The sequence below is a fragment of the Hemiscyllium ocellatum genome, chromosome 19 (assembly GCF_020745735.1).
Source record: "Hemiscyllium ocellatum isolate sHemOce1 chromosome 19, sHemOce1.pat.X.cur, whole genome shotgun sequence".
Classification (NCBI taxonomy): Eukaryota; Metazoa; Chordata; class Chondrichthyes; order Orectolobiformes; family Hemiscylliidae; genus Hemiscyllium; species Hemiscyllium ocellatum.
This window is the reverse complement of record NC_083419.1, coordinates 12,077,147-12,096,597: the sequence shown is the minus strand read 5'-3', so window position 1 is coordinate 12,096,597 and position 19,451 is coordinate 12,077,147. Positions and strand designations below refer to the sequence as shown.

General features: G+C 45.0%; 1 protein-coding gene across 7 annotated transcripts in view; it reads right to left on the bottom strand.

Annotated features, from left to right (window-relative positions):
• The window catches only part of rxylt1 (ribitol xylosyltransferase 1), a 45,465-nt gene extending 42,929 nt beyond the window's left edge, over window positions 1-2,536 (bottom strand). For 3 of the 7 annotated variants that reach the window (XM_060839227.1, XM_060839228.1, XM_060839231.1), the window contains exon 1: window positions 2,340-2,412. Coding sequence is in view for 2 of the 7 variants with exons in the window: in XM_060839226.1 (XP_060695209.1) it covers window positions 2,340-2,484 (145 nt within the window). In the remaining 5 variants the exon portion in view is untranslated. Of the gene's footprint in view, window positions 1-2,339 lie in introns of all 7 variants that reach the window. The other 4 variants (XM_060839226.1, XM_060839233.1, XM_060839229.1 and 1 more) reach the window with 3 other exon arrangements.
• Between the last annotated feature and the right edge of the window lie 16,915 nt (window positions 2,537-19,451).

The window sequence follows — 19,451 nt, the reverse complement described above, 5'->3', positions numbered from 1 at the left end:
GATCTGGTAGTGTTGCAGATCTGGGGAGTGTTTGGGGATTTGGGGTGTGTGTTGGTGATCGGGGGTCGCATTAGTGATTTGAGAGTGAGGTGCTGGTCAACTAGGGGATTTTGGTGATCTGGAGGGGGGATATTGGTAATATAGGCCAGTTTTGGTGATCTAGTGGTCTTGGTGATCGAGGGAGCGTTAGTGATTTGGGGGATGTTGGGGATGGGAGGGGTTAGATGGTAATATAGGCTGGTGTTGGTGCTCTGAGGGAAAGATGCTGGTGATCTGAGGGGGAGGCTGGTGATCTGAGGAGTATGTTGGAGATCTGGGGGAGGCGTTGTAATCAGGTGGGGTTTGGTGATGTTGGTGACCTGGGGGAGTGATGGTGATCTGGGGGGAGGGGGTGATGATCTGGGGGGAGGGGTGATGGTGATCTGGGGGAGGGGTGATGGTGATCTGGGAGAGGGGTGATGGTGATCTGGGGGAGTGGTGATGGTGATCTGGGGGAGGGGTGATGGTCATTTGGGGTGATGTTGATGATGGTGATCTGGGGAGAGGGTGATGGTGATCTGGGGGGAAGGGTGATGGTGATCTGGGGGGAAGGGTGATGGTGATTGGGGGGGAGGGGGTGATCTAGGGGGGGAGGGGATGATGGTGATCTGGCGGGAGGGAATGATGGTTATCTAGGGGGAGGGAGTGATGGTTATCTGGGGAGGAAGGAGGTGATCTGGGGGTTTGGGTGGTGATCTGGGGGGAGAGGATGATCTGGGGGGAGGGGGTGATGGTGATCTGTGGGGAGGGGGGTGGTGATCTGGGGGGAGGGGGTGATCTGGGGGGGGAGGGGGTGATGATCTGGGTGTGGAGAGGGTGATGATCAGGGGAAGGGGTGATCTGGGGGGGGGGTGATCTGGGGGGAGGGAGTGATGGTTACCTGGGGGGTGGTGATCTGGGGCAAGGGGGGTGGTGATCTGGGGGGGAGGGGGGTGGTGATCTGGAGGAGGGGGTGATCTGGGCGGGAGGGGGTGATGATCTGGGGGTGGAGGAGATGATCTGGGGGGGAGGGGGTGATGATGATCTGGGGGGGAGGGGGTGATGGTGATCTGGGGGGGCAAGGGGGTGATGGTGATCTGGGGGGAGGGGTGATGGTGATCTGGGGGGGAGGGGGTGATGGTGATCTGGGGGGAGGGGTGATGGTGATCTGGGGGGTGATGTGGATCTGGGGGGAGGGGGTGATGGTGATCTGGGGGGGAGGGGGTGATGTTCTGGGGGGAGGGGGTGTTGGTGATCTGGAGGGGAGGGGGTGATGATGATCTGGGGGGAGGGGGTGATAGTGATCTGGGGGGAGGGGGTGATGATCTGGGGGGAGGGGGTGATGGTGATCTTGGGGGAGGGGGTGATGGTGATCTGGGGGGGAGGGAGTGATGGTGATCTGGGGGGAGGGGGTGATGGTGATCTGCAGGGTGATATGATCTGGGGGGGAGGGGGTGATGGTGATCTGTGGGGAGGGGGTGATGATCTGGGGGGAGGGGGTGATGGTGATCGGGGGGAGGGGTGATGGTGATCTGGGGGGAGGGGGTGATCTGGGGGGAGGGGGTTGATCTGGGGGGGAGGGGGTGATGATCTGGGGGAAGGGGGTTGATCTGGGTGGGAAGGGGTGATGGTGATCTGGGGGGAGGGGGTGATCTGGGGGGAGGGGGTTGATCTGGGGGGGGAGGGGGTGATGGTGATTTGTGGGGAGGGGGTGATGATCTGGGGGGAGGGGGTGATGGTGATCTGGGGGGAGGGGGTGATGATCTGGGGGGATGGGGTGATGGTGATCTGGGGGGAGGGGGGTGATGATCTGGGGGGAGGGGGTGATGGTGATCTGGGGGGAGGGGGTGATGATCTGGGGGAGGGGGTGATGGTGATCTGGGGGGGAGGGGGTGATGGTGATCTGGGGGTGAGGGGGTGATGATCTGGGGGGAGGGGGTGATGGTGATCTGGGGGGAGGGGGTGATGGTGATCTGGGGGGAGGGGGTGATGATCTGGGGGGAGGGGGTGATGGTGATCGGGGGGAGGGGTGATGGTGATCTGGGGGGGAGGGGGTGATGGTGATCTGGGGGGAGGGGGTGATCTGGGGGGGAGGGGGTGATGGTGATCTGGGGGGGTTGATGATCTGGGGGGAGGGGGTGATCTGGGGGGGAGGGGGTGATGGTGATCTGGGGGGAGGGGGTGATGGTGATCTGGGGGGAGGGGGTGATCTGGGGGGGAGGGGGTGATGGTGATCTGGGGGGAGGGGGTGATCTGGGGGGGAGGGGGTGATGGTGATCTGGGGGGGAGGGGGTTGTGTTGCGGACGGGGCCTGCGCCTACCTTTACTCCGCTCTCTGGGGGCGGTCACCCGGTGGGCACCGGATCCCCGCCGCCCTTGGTAAAAGACGATGTAAGCTGCGTAAATAGAAAAGAGACAGTAAATAAACATCAGCAAGCACAGCAGCCGCTTCCACTGAAACCTCATAGCGCCGGCCTCTGACGGCCATCACCGCCGGGAGCCTTCAGCCCTGCTTATCCCGGCCAGACAGTACTCCGCCAGCACTGCCTCCTGCCGGCACCTACTATCTACTGCATCGCCCTGTCACCCGCAGTCCCGCCGACCGGTCCTCCGCCAGCACTGCCTCCTGCCGGCACTTTCTATCTACTGCACCCCCCCATCGCCCGCAGTCCAGCCGACCGGACCTCCGCCAGCACCGCCTCCTACCGGTATTAGCTCGCTACTACCCGCACCTGCAGTCCTTCCGACTGGTCCTCCACCAGCACCGCCTCTTACCGGCACCATTTCGCTACTGTCCCCCACCCGCAGTCCCACCGACAGGTCTTCCACCAGCACCGCCACCTACCGACATCAACTCGGTACTGCCCACTGCCTGCCGTCTCGCCGGACTGTTCCTCCACCATCACCGCCTCCTGCTGGCACCAGTTCGCTACTTCCCCTACAGACTGGTCCTCCACCAGCACCGCCTCCTGCCGGCATCGCCTGAAATTACTGCCTGACGGAAATAAACCAGTGGGCAATATTCAGCTTTTAAGATTTTTGCTGCATTGTGCAAATTAGAATCAACGTAACAGGTAGTCGGCAAGTCACTGAGGAAGAGATACATTGACAAATGCAATGAAATTACATCTTACAATATGTTTTGTACATCAGAAGAACATGTCCAAAGTTACTCCCAGTGCTCCTAAGGCACTCTCACCCCAATCATATCACACCTAAACTTTCCAGGAACCTTTAGAAGTTGGTGCATTGAGCTCAGTTTTCCAAGTGCAACTCACACCAGCAAAGCCCCATCTCCTAGATCCTTAAATCTCCAAAAGTATCTTCATCTCTGCCCTCTTTATTAAAACACAAGACCAACTCATAAGCAAACTGCGTGATTATTACTCGTGACTGGGCGAGGAAAGATGAACTGACTCCCCTCTTTTTCGCCCATCAGTTGACCAAAACAAAGATTTTAATTCATTTTAGCATTCAGCTATATCATACTTTAATTAAAATGTAGTTCGTGAGTTCAAAATTAAGGAGCCAGTCGCAAGGTTTAATTTACGTGAAAGAAACAGGGATTTCTCATTGAATAACGTGGGGCTTGATGGGCTAAATGGCCTCCATCTGCTCCTTCATTTTATGGCTGATTATTTACTAACGTAGAGAAAAATAATAAAAGGCAACATCAAGCGCACGTGCGCACACACGCACACACCAAATGCATGGGCAAGGGCTGTAAAATGGGAAGTATCATTCCTGCCACACAAGTGCTAGGCAATGACCACCTCCAACTAGAGAAAATCTAGCCATTGTCCCTAGACATTCACAAGTGTTACCATCATTGACTCCACCACTATCAACATCCTGGGGATTACCACTAATCAGAAACTGAACTGGACTAGCCATGTAAATACAAAGGCTACAAGAGCAGGTCAGAAGCTAGGAATCCTTCAGCGAGTAACTTACCTCCTGACTCCTGACATGGAAGGTTGCAATATTTTTCTTTGAACCATTCATGGGGTATGGGTGTCACTGGCTAGGACAGCATTTATTGCCCATGCCTAATTGCCCCAGAAAGCAGTTAACAGTCAGCCACATTGCTGAGGGTGTGGCATCTCAGTAGGTTAAACTGAGGTAAGGATGGTAATTTCTTTCCCTAAAAGACATTAGTGAACCAGATGGGTTTTTCTCGACAATTGACAGTAGTTTCATGGTCATCACTGGAGTCCCAATTCCACATTTTTGTTGAATTCAAACTCTACCATCTGCCATGGAGGAACAATGAACCCAGGCTGCCAGAACATTAGCTGAGTCTCTGTCTAGCAATAATATCACTTTTGGCTCTGCATTTTAATAACTGAGGTACTTAAAGCATCACAAACAAAATTTCGTAACACTTTCATATAAGGTTGTTCTATTTTGAAGAAGATTTCAAGTGCATCCATTATGTGAATGACATATTTCACTTGAAACTTTTTCTTGATGAAAGTGTTTCATCATCATATAGAGCATCACCCTTACTGACTTCTTTTTCATTCTTTTCCTTTCATTCACACAATTGTATTCTAAATCGATTAGATTTACTCTTGCTTTGAGTTCAATTACATCAAAATGTTCTTAGGTTTCTTATCTAGTAGTAGGGGTGGCTCTGGTAAAGCTTAGCATGTGTACTAAGTGCTACCAGTAAATCCTATGGGATCTTGCTGGATTTGTGGAGCAGATCTAACAAACAATTTCAAAGTTCTAATGTGAACAGATACTCCACATTCCTGCATTTGCTCCTGCACAATCCTAGTTTCTCTCCCTGTATCCCCTTTGTTGCTACCATCAGGACAGAGATGAATAAGAGCATCAATAACTCTCAATAATCATAACTCTCAGCAATGCTTGAAGTGACCTATGCACATGCTTCCCACATGGTGTCAAAGAGATGTTTTGGTATTGTGGAATCAGAATCCATTGTATCTTCTCGTCATGTTAGTTGATTCTCCTCTTCACTTACTGAAGTCAACTTTACTGTCATTGCCTAGATAATCGAGAGCTATGTCAGTCGTACTTTCACCACTATGCTTTCTTTATTCAAGAAAAATTAGAAAGAGTTCAATGGAAAAACCATTATTGGGTGAGACGTTATTTTACAGTAACAGTTTGTTGATCAACATGTAAAAGATCTGATGTAGAGTCAGTGGAGGAGCTGAAGTATCATGCTTTTCTCAGATCATCCAAAATACATCATCTTACTTGTTCACCCTTAACTGAATGAGTTCATCATATATCACTTCAGAAAAATATGAATGCTTCCCAATCCACTGCTTTCAGAGTGGCTTCATCTGGTTGTAAGGAATAGGTCAAACTTACCAGAGTTCTATCAAGCCAAGAGACTTCTTATTTTGTGACAAACCAAGCCTTTTATTTTCTCTCGCAATATAATTTGCCAATATGTACACAACTGCAAAAACATGTTCAACTATTCCAGTCCTCTTGTTCCTTTTACAGCAGTTCCTCCAGGTGCAATCCAAGATGAACCCATCTTGCCTCATCAAATATAAGCAGAGATTTTCAACAATCTTCACAGTTCTCATAATTTTGAATTCATAGGAGTCCTACAGTGCAGAAAGAGGACATTCAGCCCACTGAGTCTGCACTGACCCTCTGAAGGGCATCCTGCCCTATCCTTCGCCATCGCATTTTTCCCATGGTTAACCCACCTAGCTGCTCATCCCTGGACACGAAGGGCAATTTACAATGGGCAATCCACCTAATCTCCACTTCTTTGGGAGGAAACTGGAAGAAACTCATGCAAACACAGGAGAACTTGCAAACTCCACACAGACAGTGGGTGGAATTGAACCCGGTTCCCCAGTGCTATGAGACAGCAGCGTTAACAACTGAGCCACCATGCTACCCCAGCAGTCTAATGATAGCCATAAAACTTTGTCAGAAAAACCCATCTGGTTCATTAATGTCCTTTAGGGAAGGAAACTGTTGTCCTTACCTGGTCTGACCTACTTGTGATTCCAGACCCACTGCAATGCAGTTGACTCTTAACTGACTTCTGGGCAATTAAGGATGGACAATAAAAGGCTGGTCTAGCCAGTGGTGCCCACATCCCATGAATGAATAAAATAAATGACATAAGTTGAGGAGAAACTCATGTGGGAGGATACCTCAACGAAGACTTACTCATGAACAAACACTCATATGTATCATCATGGTCCTTGTGTTCTTCTCTGTATGCCACTCTGTGAAAAGGCTATACATCAGCAAAAAATAAGGTCATGCATAAAGAATAGGGCAATAATTTTGTGTGATGTTAATCTTCATGTTGACTGGATTAATCAAGTTGGGAAGGATAACTATGACATCAAACTCATAGAGCTTCAGAGATAGTTTCCTTGAGCAATGTGTCATGAACCCAACCAGGGAGCAGGCTATCTTGAATCTTTTATGAGGTAATGAGGCAAGTTTAATTAATGACCTCAGTGTAAAAGATACCATAGAACTTAGTGATTGTAACATAATAGAATTTAACACACCGTTTGAGACTGAGAAACTTGGGTCAGAAACACCTGTGTTTAACTTAAATGAAGAGAATCACAATAAAATGAGAATAGAATTAGCTAAAATGTAACAGGTGGATGGATTAGCAGGAATGACAGTATGAAAACAGTGGTAAACATTTAATGAGGTCATTCATGACCCTCAGCAAAAATACATCCCAGTAAGGAGGAAAGATTCTAATAGAGGGATAAATCATCAGTGGCTAACCAAGGAAGTTGAGGAGATATTACATTGAAAAAAAATGCAGATAAGGAAGCCCAAGTACAGAGCCCTGTGGGACACCACTCAACACTGACCTCCAGGCAGAATACTTTCCATCTACAACCACTCTCTGTCAGCCTTCTGTCAGTCAACTAATGCTGAATCCGGAGAGCCAAATCTCCCTGTATCCCATACTTCCTGACTTTATGAATGAGCCTACCATGGGGAACCCTATGAAATGCCTTGCTGAAGTCCATATTCACCACATCCACTGCTCAACCTTCATCAACCTGTCTTGTCACCTCCTCAAAGAACTCAATAAGATTTGTGAGGCATGACCTCCCCTCACAAAGCCATGCTGACTGCCTTTAAACATACTATGCTTTGCCAAATAGTAATAAATCCCATCCTTCAGAATTCTTTCCAAAACTTTGCTGACCACAGACATAAGACTGACTAGTCTGTAATTGCCAGGGATTTCTCTATTATCCTTTTTGGAAAGAGAAACAGCATTTGCCTCCTTCCAATTCTCCGGTACGACTCCTGTGGAGAGTGAGGAGGCGAATATCCTCGCCATCGGCTTAGCAACCTCCTTTCTCGCTTCCCGGAGCAGTCTGGGATAAATCTGGTCTGTTCCTGGGGACTTATCAATCTTAATGTTTTCCAAAATTTCTAGCACATCAACTTCATCAATCTTGATCTGGTCAAGACTGTATTCCAGCTCCTCTAAGTTTTCATTTGTAACCAGGTCCCTTTCCTTGATGAAAACCAAAGCAAAAAACTCAGTCAGGGCTTCCCCTATCTGCTCAGACTCCACACACAAGTTCCCTCCACTTTCACTGTTTGGCCCTACCTTCTCCCTGATCATTCCCTTATTCCTCACGTATGAGTAAAACACCTTTGGGTTCTCCCTATTCCTTCTTGCCAAGCCTTTTTCGTGCCCCCTCCTGGCTCTCCTCAGTCCATTTCTGAGCTCCTTTCTAGCAAGCCTGTAATCCTCTAAAGCTGTGCTAGATCCTTGCTTCCTTCACCTTATATAAGCTGTCCTCTTCCTTTTGACGAGAACCTTGTCATCCAAGGTTCCTTAATCTGACCCCTTCTTAACTGTCTCAGAGGGAACAAATTCATGCATCACTTGCAACAACTGCTCCTTAAATAGTCTCCACATGTCTGCTGTGTCCTTTCTCTGGAACAATTGCACCCAGTCTGTACTTCCCAACTTCTGTCTGATAGTTTCATAATTTCCTTTTCCCCAATTAAATATCTTCCCTCAGTAACTGCTCCTTTCACTCTCCAAGGCTATGCTAAATGTGAGGCAGTAATGATCACTGTCACCAAAGTGTTCTCCCACCGCGAGACCTGACACAGATCTGTAGGCTCAAAGGGCTGAACGGCCTACTCCTGCTCCTCTGTGCCTATCATCCCAGTTAGCTAAGAATGCCATACTTTATAAAAGTCATATTAAGTGCCAGCATTCTACTTAAGAAGTTGTAGAACGTCAAATTGTTTACTATTTCATAACGTAATTCCCCTTGTACCGAAATTGGCAATGTAGGTTTGGTGACTAAATGAAGATGAAAAAATGATTATCATACCATTTGAAGAGAAGGTGTTTATTATAGCAAACCATTGCAAATATCTTGAAATAGAGTCTGAGAGGAATTATAACACTTAAGACTAAGAGATTGTGGCAGAATGGAGAAATTAGTTTGTATAAACAGAGAGCCGAGAAAACTGAGGGTGTCATGGTACATATGGACCATAATATTTGATTGAAAGTGATGAGGCAATCTCCCAAGAAGTGTGGTCTAATATCAGTTCAAAATGGAATTGCTTCGAAGAAGCCTATTATAAAGAAAAGGCAATGTACAGTTACATGCTTACTAGATGGAGAAAGTAGCTGAAACAAATTAATTAGAAAACAAAACTATTGACAGATGTGAAAGAAGTCATTTACTTTGTGCACAAAAAGAGGAAAAACAAATTGCTAATAGGTTGGGGAATTTACAAAAATTCATCAAGCGGTGCATCAAGTGTCTGTTATCACCTGTGGATTTCCTTTGTGGTGGGTAAATGATGGCTATATCAGGTGGCACCAATACTTCAGTGGGGAGCAGTATCTTCTTTGTGTCAGAAAATTGTAGGTTCGAGGCTCAATTATAGAATCCCTGCAGGGCAGAAAGAGACCATTCGGCCCACCAAACCTGCATTGACCCTCCAAAGAGCGTCCCTCCCAGACTCGGCACTCCCATCCTGTCCCTGTAACCCTGCAATTCCCATGGCTGATCCACCTAAGCTGAGGGCTCTGAGAGCAAACCAGAGCATCCAATGCAAACCCGTGTAGACCCAAGAAGAATGTGAAAACTGCACACAGACAGTCACCCAAGGCTGGACCTGAACTCTGAGCCCTGGCACTGTGGGTGATTGTATTTTCCCAGCTCCTAAGACACAGCTTTGGAGGATGGGTACTAGGGACTAACTTCTCAGATGATAAAGGACACTATGACATTATTTTGGAGTAGAGCAAGAGAGTTATGTCTGGCTGTAGTTTCTCCCTCGACCAACAACACAAAAGCAGACCATCTGGTTGTTATTGTATTGGCCTTTGTGAAAGCTTCATATGTGCACATTCACTGTCATGTGTCTACTTTACAACAAGGCCTACTGTACAAACGTACCTTACTGTACAAACGTACCTTACTGTACAAACGTACCTTACTTACTGTGCAGTATTTTAGGACATCCTGGGTTTGTGAAAGTTGCCATATAAATCCAAGTCTTCGTTCCATTTAGAAACAGACGTCCATACTTGTAAAAATGTTGCAGTAAAATGGAAGCAAGCATTTTTAATCAGCCAGTTCAGGCATGTTATCTCTGGGCAGATGGGCTTGATTCTGGATTAGTGGTGCTGGAAGAGCACAGCAGTTCAAGCAGTTCAACCCCAGGGCATCAATGTGGACTTCAACGGTTTCCTCATTTCCCCTTCCCCCACCTCACCCTAGTTCCAAACTTCCAGCTCAGCACTGTCCCCATGACTTGTCTGGACTTGTCCGACCTGCCTAGCTCCTTTTCCACCTATCCACTCCACCCTCTCCTCCCTGACCTATCACCTTCATCCCCTCCCCCACTCACCCATTGTACTCTATGCTACTTTCTCCCCACCCCCACCCCCCTCTAGCTTATCTCTCCACACTTCAGGCTCACTGCCTTTATTCCTGATGAAGGGCTTTTGCCCGAAACATCGATTTCGCTGCACTTTGGATGCTGCCTGAACTGCTGTGCTCTTCCAGCACCACTGATCCAGAATCTGGTTTCCAGCGTCTGCAGTCATTGTTTTTACCTAGATGGGCTTGAACCAAGACCTCCTGGCTCAGGGGCACTACTACTATTTCACATGAACTCTTAAAGGTCCATGAGTCTGATGAGATTGGAATACATGACTTTTGGATCTGGAGTCTGGCATGTTCATGTTGTGCCACTTTGTAAACAGGAAATAAATACCAAAGCAGTTAAGTCATTAGATAGAAAATGTACAATTATGAGGAGGCTTACATTTCAATAATGCAGCTTACAGAAATGTTGTAGATTTCCAATGATTGGTGGAACCTTAGTTCTTTGTTCTCAGGTTGTCACGGTCTTGAATAGACCATCACATTTATATTACAGTCTGGCTTGGGGCCTGAAATTTTAATTTTAAAAGTAAACAAATTGTGAGGTTCAGGCATCAAAGCATTAAAAATTTAGCCACGATGTTTGATAGTTTTGAATGAACAGTAATATACCTCACAATATAAAATTAGGGCATAAAACATTTTAATATATATACAAATGCACATACATACATACAACTTATTCTGTATGTTAGAATATGAGGTAACTATGGCTACAAAGTCTGACTGAATACTCCAATGTATACAGCATTAATACAGCACTTTCCTGGAGCATATAACTGGGAGATGTTCCTGCAATTTTAAATAGGGGTTATTTTTGCCATAGTTAATAGAGATTGTTTAATCATACCCCTTAGATTAACTATCTCAAATTCAGTCAGTGGTCAGCGACAGGACAGTATGACCACGAATGAGGGAGATAGAGTGATCCAGGAGGTAATGATGAAGGAGTCTGAGCCCTTGAGCTTGTCTGACAGGTTTGAGATGCTTGTTCCCTGTGTCTTCATTGGTCAGTGCCTTGTGTATAGGAGTTAGGACATCATGTTGCAGTTGTACAGGGCATTGGTGAGACCACATTTGGTTTACTACATTCATTTCTGGTCTAACTATTATAGGGAAGATGTTGTTAAACTTGAAAGGGTTAAGCAAAGATTAACAAGGTTGTTGCTGGAGTTGGAGGATTTGAACTATAGGGAGAGGCAGAATAGGCTGGGGTTGTTTACCCTGGAGCACTGGAGGCTGAGGGGTGACCTTCTAGAAGTTTATAAAATCATGGGGGGCATGATAAGGTGAATAGCCAAGGCCTTTTTCCCGAGAGTAGGGGAGTTCAGAACTAGATGGCATAGGTTTACGATGGGAGGGGAAAGATTTAAAAAGGACCTGAGAGGTAACTTTTTCACCCACAGAGATACCAGAGGAAGTGGTGTTGGCTGGTACAATTACAACATTTAACAGGCATCTGGATGGGTATATGAATAGGAAGAGTTTAGAGGGATATGGGTCAAATGCTGGCAAATGGGACGAGATCAGTTTAGGATATTTGGTCGGCCAAGACAAGTTGGACCGAAGGGTCTGTTTCCATGCTATATAATTGTATGACTTTATGACTTTATAAGAGTGGGGGCTGTAGGGAGAATAAACAAACTGAACATAGCACAAGGAGCCATTCAAGAGGAGATAGAAAAGAGAAATGGATTTGTAATTGACAATAGTATAGTTAGGGAATGGACACTATTCTCTGTGGCGAGGATCGAGAATCCCAAAGGCTATGTTGACTGCCTGGTGTCTAGGTTCAAAATTTCTCATCTGGATGGCAGAAGAACGTGGAGTGGGGGAGGGGAAGATCCCGTTGTCGTGGTTCACGTAGGTCCCAATGATTGAGGTAGAAATTGGAAAGAGGTTTTGCTGAGGGAATATGAGCATCTAGGGGCTAAGTTAAAAAGTGGACTCAACAAGATAAGAATCTCTCCAATATTAGCTGAGCCATGAGCAAATTGGCACATGGTCAATAAGACTAAAGAGGTTAAAGGTGGCTCATTGGTTGATATGGGAGAAATGGATTCAGATTCATGGGACATTGGCACCAATATTGGGGAAGGAGGGAGCTGTTCCAATGCAATGGGCTCCACCTGAAGCATGCTGGGGTCGGAGTCTTGATGAATTATATAATTTGGGCTGTGAATGGGGCTTTAAACTAAATATTGGAGATGTGGGTTCAGTTGTATGGAAAATTTTGGAAAAAAGTTGAAGGGGGCAGAGGTGAGGGCTCAGCAGAGGTTATTAAAGTTTCCAGAACAAGTAATAGGACAGAGAGTGTGGAAAGGCTCAGGAATCAAATTTCAGACACAGCAGACAAACGGAAAACTATGAGAAGGGGAAGTCAATGCAAGACTGTGGATGTACTTAAATGCATGCAGTATATGTACAAGGTAAATGGGCTTAGAGCACAAATTCAAATTGTGGGCATAATGTGGGTAGCACAGAGACATGGCTGCAAGGGGATCAGGGCTCGGAACCGAATATCTATCAAAAGGACAGGTCGATGGGCAGAGGGGGCAGAGTTGCTTTGTTAGGAAGGAATGATCCGCCTGTGTTGCTCACAAACAAAGCTTTTCACTGTACTTAGGTACAGGTGGCAATGAATCAAATCAAATTGATATGTCCAACAATTTTGATTGAAGTTTTCAAGATGATGACTAAGTGTGAAGGTGAGGGGAGTGCAATTGATGGAGGTTATATGGATATCAGCAAAGCCTTTGACAAGGTCTCACGTAGGAAATTAATAATGAAGGTAAAAGCAAATGCGTTCAAAGTAACTTGACAAAGTTGAATCCAAAATTGGCTTAGTGGCAGGAGGCAGAGGATGGTGGTAGCAGGCTGTTTGTGTGACTGAAGGCTGGTGTCTAGTGATGTACCACAGGGATCAATGCTGGGTTCAATATTGTTCATGATAAATATACAAGAAATTGTGCAGGGGGCTGCTAGGAAGTTTGAAGGTGATACCGAGATTGGCCAGGTAGTTGACAGCAAAGAAGAAATGTTAAGTTACACGAGGCTATGGATAGATTGGTCATTTGGGAAGATCAGTGGCAGATGGAATTTATAAATGCTCTTTGGAAGAAGGAACGAGACAAGGGGGTACTCAATAGTACTTAGGTACAGGGTACCAGGAAAGTCAGAGAAACAGGCATTTTGAGGTGTTTGTCCACAGATCCCTGAAGGCATCAGGACAGGTTACTAGGGCAGTTGAGAAGACATATAGGATACTTAGCTTTATCAGTCATAGTATAGATTATAAGAAATCAGACTTCTACAAAACTTTGGTTCGGCCAAAGAGTGCAGTTCTGGTCATCAGACTATAAGAAGCATGTGATTGCACTGGAGGGAGGGAAACAAGTTTCATCAGGATGTTGCTTGGGATGGAACAGTTTAGCTCTGAAGAGAGGCTGGATAATCTCAGGTTGCTTCCTTTGGACCAGATAAGATTAATGAGAGACCTGTAGAGGTGTACAAGGTTATGAGAATCACAGATAGGGTGAATGAAACGTTCCCCTCAGTTGAAGGGTCAATAATACGGAGACATAAAGTTAAGGTGGAAGGCAGGAGGTTAGATGGGATTTGAAGAAAAATATTTTCACCCAGTGTGTGGTGGCATCTAGAAGCATTGACTGGGCGGGTAGTTGAGTCAGGAAACTTCACAACCTTTAAAAAGTCCTTGGATGGACACTTGAAATTTCATAACATCAAAGAAAGGTTACTGTAGACTAGGAGTAACTTTTGTTGGTGTAGACTTGATGGGCTGAAGGACCTTTTCTGTACTGTATAATTCCATGATTCTCACTTCTGGGCCAGAAAGTCCAGGTTCATACCCACTAACTTTGCAGGTGTCTCATAACAATCTCTGTATCACCTTCAAACTTCCTATCAGCCCCCTCCACAATTTCTTGTATATAATTTCATCGTAACTCCATCTACAAGTTCACTGACGATAAGAGCATTATTGGACAGATCTCAAACAATGACAAGACAGAGTGCAGAAAAGAGATGGAGTGCTTGGTGGCGTGGTGTAGAGGTAACGATCTCTCCCTCAATGTCAGCAAAACAAAAGAGCTGGTCATTGACTTCAGGATGCAAGGTGGAGGACATGCCCTTGCCTACATCAATAGTTGGAGATGGTTGATAGTGTCACATTCCTAGGAGTGATGATCACCAACAATCTATCCTGGCCCACCCATATTGATGCAACAGTCAAGAAAACACAACCATACTCCACTTCCTCAGGAAGCTAAGGAAATTCGGCATGTCCGTAAAAACTCTTCCCAAATTTTGTAGATGCACCATAAATAGAATTCTATCCGGATGCATCATGGCTTGCTATGGCAATTGCTGTGCCCAGGACCATATGAAATTACAGAGAGTTGTGAAAACATGGCGCAATCCATTGCATAAACCAGTCTTCCATCCATTGACTGCATCTATACTTCTCACTGCCTTGGGAGAGCAGCTAACATCATCAAAGACCTCTCCAACATAGTTATAATCTCTTCCAAACTCTTCTATCAGGCAAAAAATACAAAAGCTTAGACATACATATCAAAACATTCAAGAACAGCATCTTCCCCGCTGTTATTAGATTTCTGAATGAAACTCTCACATTTTAAATTTAGTATTGTTTTTGCCCTTTGTGTACTTTCTTTTAGCTGTGACACTATTCTTTGCTCTGTTGTTATTACCCTTAATGCACTTGGTATGGTTTGATCTGCCTGTACTGCACACAAAGCAAAACTTTCACTCTACTGATGTAGATGAGACAATAAGTCAAATCAAATCAAAATAACTATAAATAGAGGAGATACATTGATGGTTGATAACTAATGCAAAATAATATGTTGAATGATACCATGTGCATGAATTAAATAAACTCATGTTCCATATTATATCCATGCAAATTGTAAAGTGGGGTGTTTTATACATGTTGAGGTTAAGTCATCTAAATCAATATTTAATAATATGATTTTGAGATTACCTCTATCAAGCCAAGAGACTTCTTATTTTGTGACAAACCAAGCCTTTTATTTTCTCTCGCAATATAATTTGCCAATATGTACACAACTGCAAAAACATGTTCAATTATTCCAGTCCTCTTGTTCCTTTTACAGCAGTTCCTGCAGGTGCAATCCAAGATGAACCCATCTTGCCTCATCAAATATAAGCAGAGATTTTCAACAATCTTCACAGTTCTCATAATTTTGAATTCATAGGAGTCCTACAGTGCAGAAAGAGGACATTCAGCCCACTGAGTCTGCACTGACCCTCTGAAGGGCATCCTGCCCTATCCTTCGCCATCGCATTTTTCCCATGGTTAACACACCTAGCTGCTCATCCCTGGATACGAAGGGCAACTTACAATGGGCAATCCACCTAATCTCCACTTCTTTCGGAGGAAACTGGAAGAAACTCATGCAAACACAGGAGAACTTGCAAACTCCACACAGACAGTGGGTGGAATTGAACCCGGTTCCCCAGTGCTTTGAGACAGCAGCGTTAACAACTGAGCCACCATGCTACCCCAGCAGTCTAATGACAGCCATAAAACTTTGTCAGAAAAACCCATCTGGTTCATTAATGTCCTTTAGGGAAGGAAACTGCTGTCCTTACCTGGTCTGACCTACTTGTGATTCCAGACCCACTGCAATGCAGTTGACTCTTAACTGACTTCTGGGCAATTAAGGATGGACAATAAAAGGCTGGTCTAGCCAGTGGTGCCCACATCCCATGAATGAATAAAATAAATGACATAAGTTGAGGAGAAACTCATGTGGGAGGATACCTCAATGAAGACTTACTCATGAACAAACACTCATATGTATCATCATGGTCCTTGTGTTCTTCTCTGTATGCCACTCTGTGAAAAGGCTATACATCAGCAAAAAATAGGGTCATGCATAAAGAATAGGGCAATAATTTTGTGTGATGTTAATCTTCATGTTGACTGGATTAATCAAGTTGGGAAGGATAACTATGACAACAAACTCATAGAGCTTCAGAGATAGTTTCCTTGAGCAATGTGTCATGAACCCAACCAGGGAGCAGGCTTGAATCTTTTATGAGGTAATGAGGCAAGTTTAATTAATTACCTCAGTGTAAAAGATTCCATAGAACTTAGTGATTGTAACATAATAGAATTTAACACACCGTTTGAGACTGAGAAACTTGGGTCAGAAACACCTGTGTTTAACTTAAATGAAGAGAATCACAATAAAATGAGAATAGAATTAGCTAAAATGTAACAGGTGGATGGATTAGCAGGAATGACAGTTTGAAAACAGTGGTAAACATTTAATGAGGTCATTCATGACCCTCAGCAAAAATACATCCCAGTAAGGAGGAAAGATTCTAATAGAGGGATAAATCATCAGTGGCTAACCAAGGAAGTTGAGGAGATATTACGTTGAAAAAAAATGCAGATAAGGAAGCCCAAGTACAGAGCCCTGTGGGACACCACTCAACACTGACCTCCAGGCAGAATACTTTCCATCTACAACCACTCTCTGTCAGCCTTCTGTCAGTCAACTAATGCTGAATCCGGAGAGCCAAATCTCCCTGTATCCCATACTTCCTGACTTTATGAATGAGCCGACCAAGGAGAATCTTATGAAATGCCTTGCTGAAGTCCATATTCACCACATCCACTGCTCAACCTTCGTCAACCTATCTTGTCACCTCCTCAAAGAACTCAATAAGATTTGTGAGGCATGACCTGCACCTCACAAAGCCATGCTGACTGCCTTTAAACATACTATGCTTTGCCAAATAGTAATAAATCCCATCCTTCAGAATTCTTTCCAAAACTTTGCTGACCACAGACATAAGACTGACTAGTCTGTAATTGCCAGGGATTTCTCTATTATCCTTTTTGAAAAGAGGAACAGCATTTGCCTCCTTCCAATTCTCCGGTACGACTCCTGTGGAGAGTGAGGAGGCGAATATCCTCGCCATCGGCTTAGCAACCTCCTTTCTTGCTTCCTGGAGCAGTCTGGGATAAATCTGGTCTGTTCCTGGGGACTTATCAATCTTAATGTTTTCCAAAATTTCTAGCTCATCAACTTCATCAATCTTGATCTGGTCAAGACTGTATTCCAGCTCCTCTAAGTTTTCATTTATAACCAGGTCCCTTTCCTTGGTGAAAACCAAAGCAAAAAACTCAGTCAGGGCTTCCCCTATCTGCTCAGACTCCACACACAAGTTCCCTCCACTTTCACTGTTTGGCCCTACCTTCTCCCTGATCATTCCCTTATTCCTCACGTTTGGCCCTACCTTCTCCCTAATCCTTCTTGCCAAGCCTTTTTCGTGCCCCCTCCTGGTTCACCTCAGTCCATTTCTGAGCTCCTTTCTAGCAAGCCTGTAATCCTCTAAAGCTGTGCTAGATCCTTGCTTCCTTCACCTTACATAAGCTGTCCTCTTCCTTTTGACGAGAACCTTGCCATCCAAGGTTCCTTAATCTGACCCCTTCTTAACTGTCTCAGAGGGAACAAATTCATGCATCACTTGCAACAACTGCTCCTTAAATAGTCTCCACATGTCTGCTGTGTCCTTTCTCTGGAACAATTGCACCCAGTCTGTACTTCCCAACTTCTGTCTGATAGTTTCATAATTTCCTTTTCCCCAATTAAATATCTTCCCTCAGTAACTGCTCCTTTCACTCTCCAAGGCTATGCCACATGTGAGGCAGTAATGATCACTGTCACCAAAGTGTTCTCCCACCGCGAGACCTGACACAGATCTGTAGGCTCAAAGGGCTGAACGGCCTACTCCTGCTCCTCTGTGCCTATCATCCCAGTTAGCTAAGAATGCCATACTTTATAAAAGTCATATTAAGTGCCAGCATTCTACTTAAGAAGTTGTAGAACGTCAAATTGTTTACTATTTCATAACGTAATTCCCCTTGTACCGAAATTGGCAATGTAGGTTTGGTGACTAAATGAAGATGAAAAAATGATTATCATACCATTTGAAGAGAAGGTGTTTATTATAGCAAACCATTGCAAATATCTTGAAATAGAGTCTGAGAGGAATTATAACACTTAAGACTAAGAGATTGTGGCAGAATGGAGAAATTAGTTTGTATAAACAGAGAGCCGAGAAAACTGAGGGTGTCATGGTACATATGGACCATAATATTTGATTGAAAGTGATGAGGCAATCTCCCAAGAAGTGTGGTCTAATATCAGTTCAAAATGGAATTGCTTCGAAGAAGCCTATTATAAAGAAAAGGCAATGTACAGTTACATGCTTACTAGATGGAGAAAGTAGCTGAAACAAATTAATTAGAAAACAAAACTATTGACAGATGTGAAAGAAGTCATTTACTTTGTGCACAAAAAGAGGAAAAACAAATTGCTAATAGGTTGGGGAATTTACAAAAATTCATCAAGCGGTGCATCAAGTGTCTGTTATCACCTGTGGATTTCCTTTGTGGTGGGTAAATGATGGCTATATCAGGTGGCACCTATACTTCAGTGGGGAGCAGTGCCTTCTTTGTGTCAGAAAATTGTAGGTTCAAGGCTCAATTATAGAATCCCTGCAGGGCAGAAAGAGACCATTCGGCCCACCAAACCTGCACTGACCCTCCAAAGAGCGTCCCTCCCAGACTCGGCACTCCCATCCTGTCCCTGTAACCCTGCAATTCCCATGGCTGATCCACCTAAGCTGAGGGCTCTGAGAGCAAACCAGAGCATCCAATGCAAACCCGTGTAGACCCAAGAAGAATGTGAAAACTGCACACAGACAGTCACCCAAGGCTGGACCTGAACTCTGAGCCCTGGCACTGTGGGTGATTGTATTTTCCCAGCTCCTAAGACACAGCTTTGGAGGATAGGTACTAGGGACTAACTTCTCAGATGATAAAGGACACTATGACATTATTTTGGAGAAGAGCAAGAGAGTTATGTCTGGCTGTAGTTTCTCCCTCGACCAACAACACAAAAGCAGATCATCTGGTTGTTATTGTATTGGTCTTTGTGAAAGCTTCATATGTGCACATTCACTGTCATGTGCCTACTTTACAACAAGGCCTACTGTACAAACGTACCTTACTGTACAAACGTACCTTACTGTACAAACGTACCTTACTTACTGTGCAGTATTTTAGGACATCCTGGGTTTGTGAAAGTTGCCATATAAATCCAAGTCTTCATTCCATTTAGAAACAGACGTCCATACTTGTAAAAATGTTGCAGTAAAATGGAAGCAAGCATTTTCAATCAGCCAGTTCAGGCATGTTATCTCTGGGCAGATGGGCTTGATTCTGGATTAGTGGTGCTGGAAGAGCACAGCAGTTCAAGCAGTTCAACCCCAGGGCATCAATGTGGACTTCAACAGTTTCCTCATTTCCCCTTCCCCCACCTCACCCTAGTTCCAAACTTCCAGCTCAGCACTGTCCCCATGACTTGTCTGGACTTGTCCGACCTGCCTAGCTCCTTTTCCACCTATCCACTCCACCCTCTCCTCCCT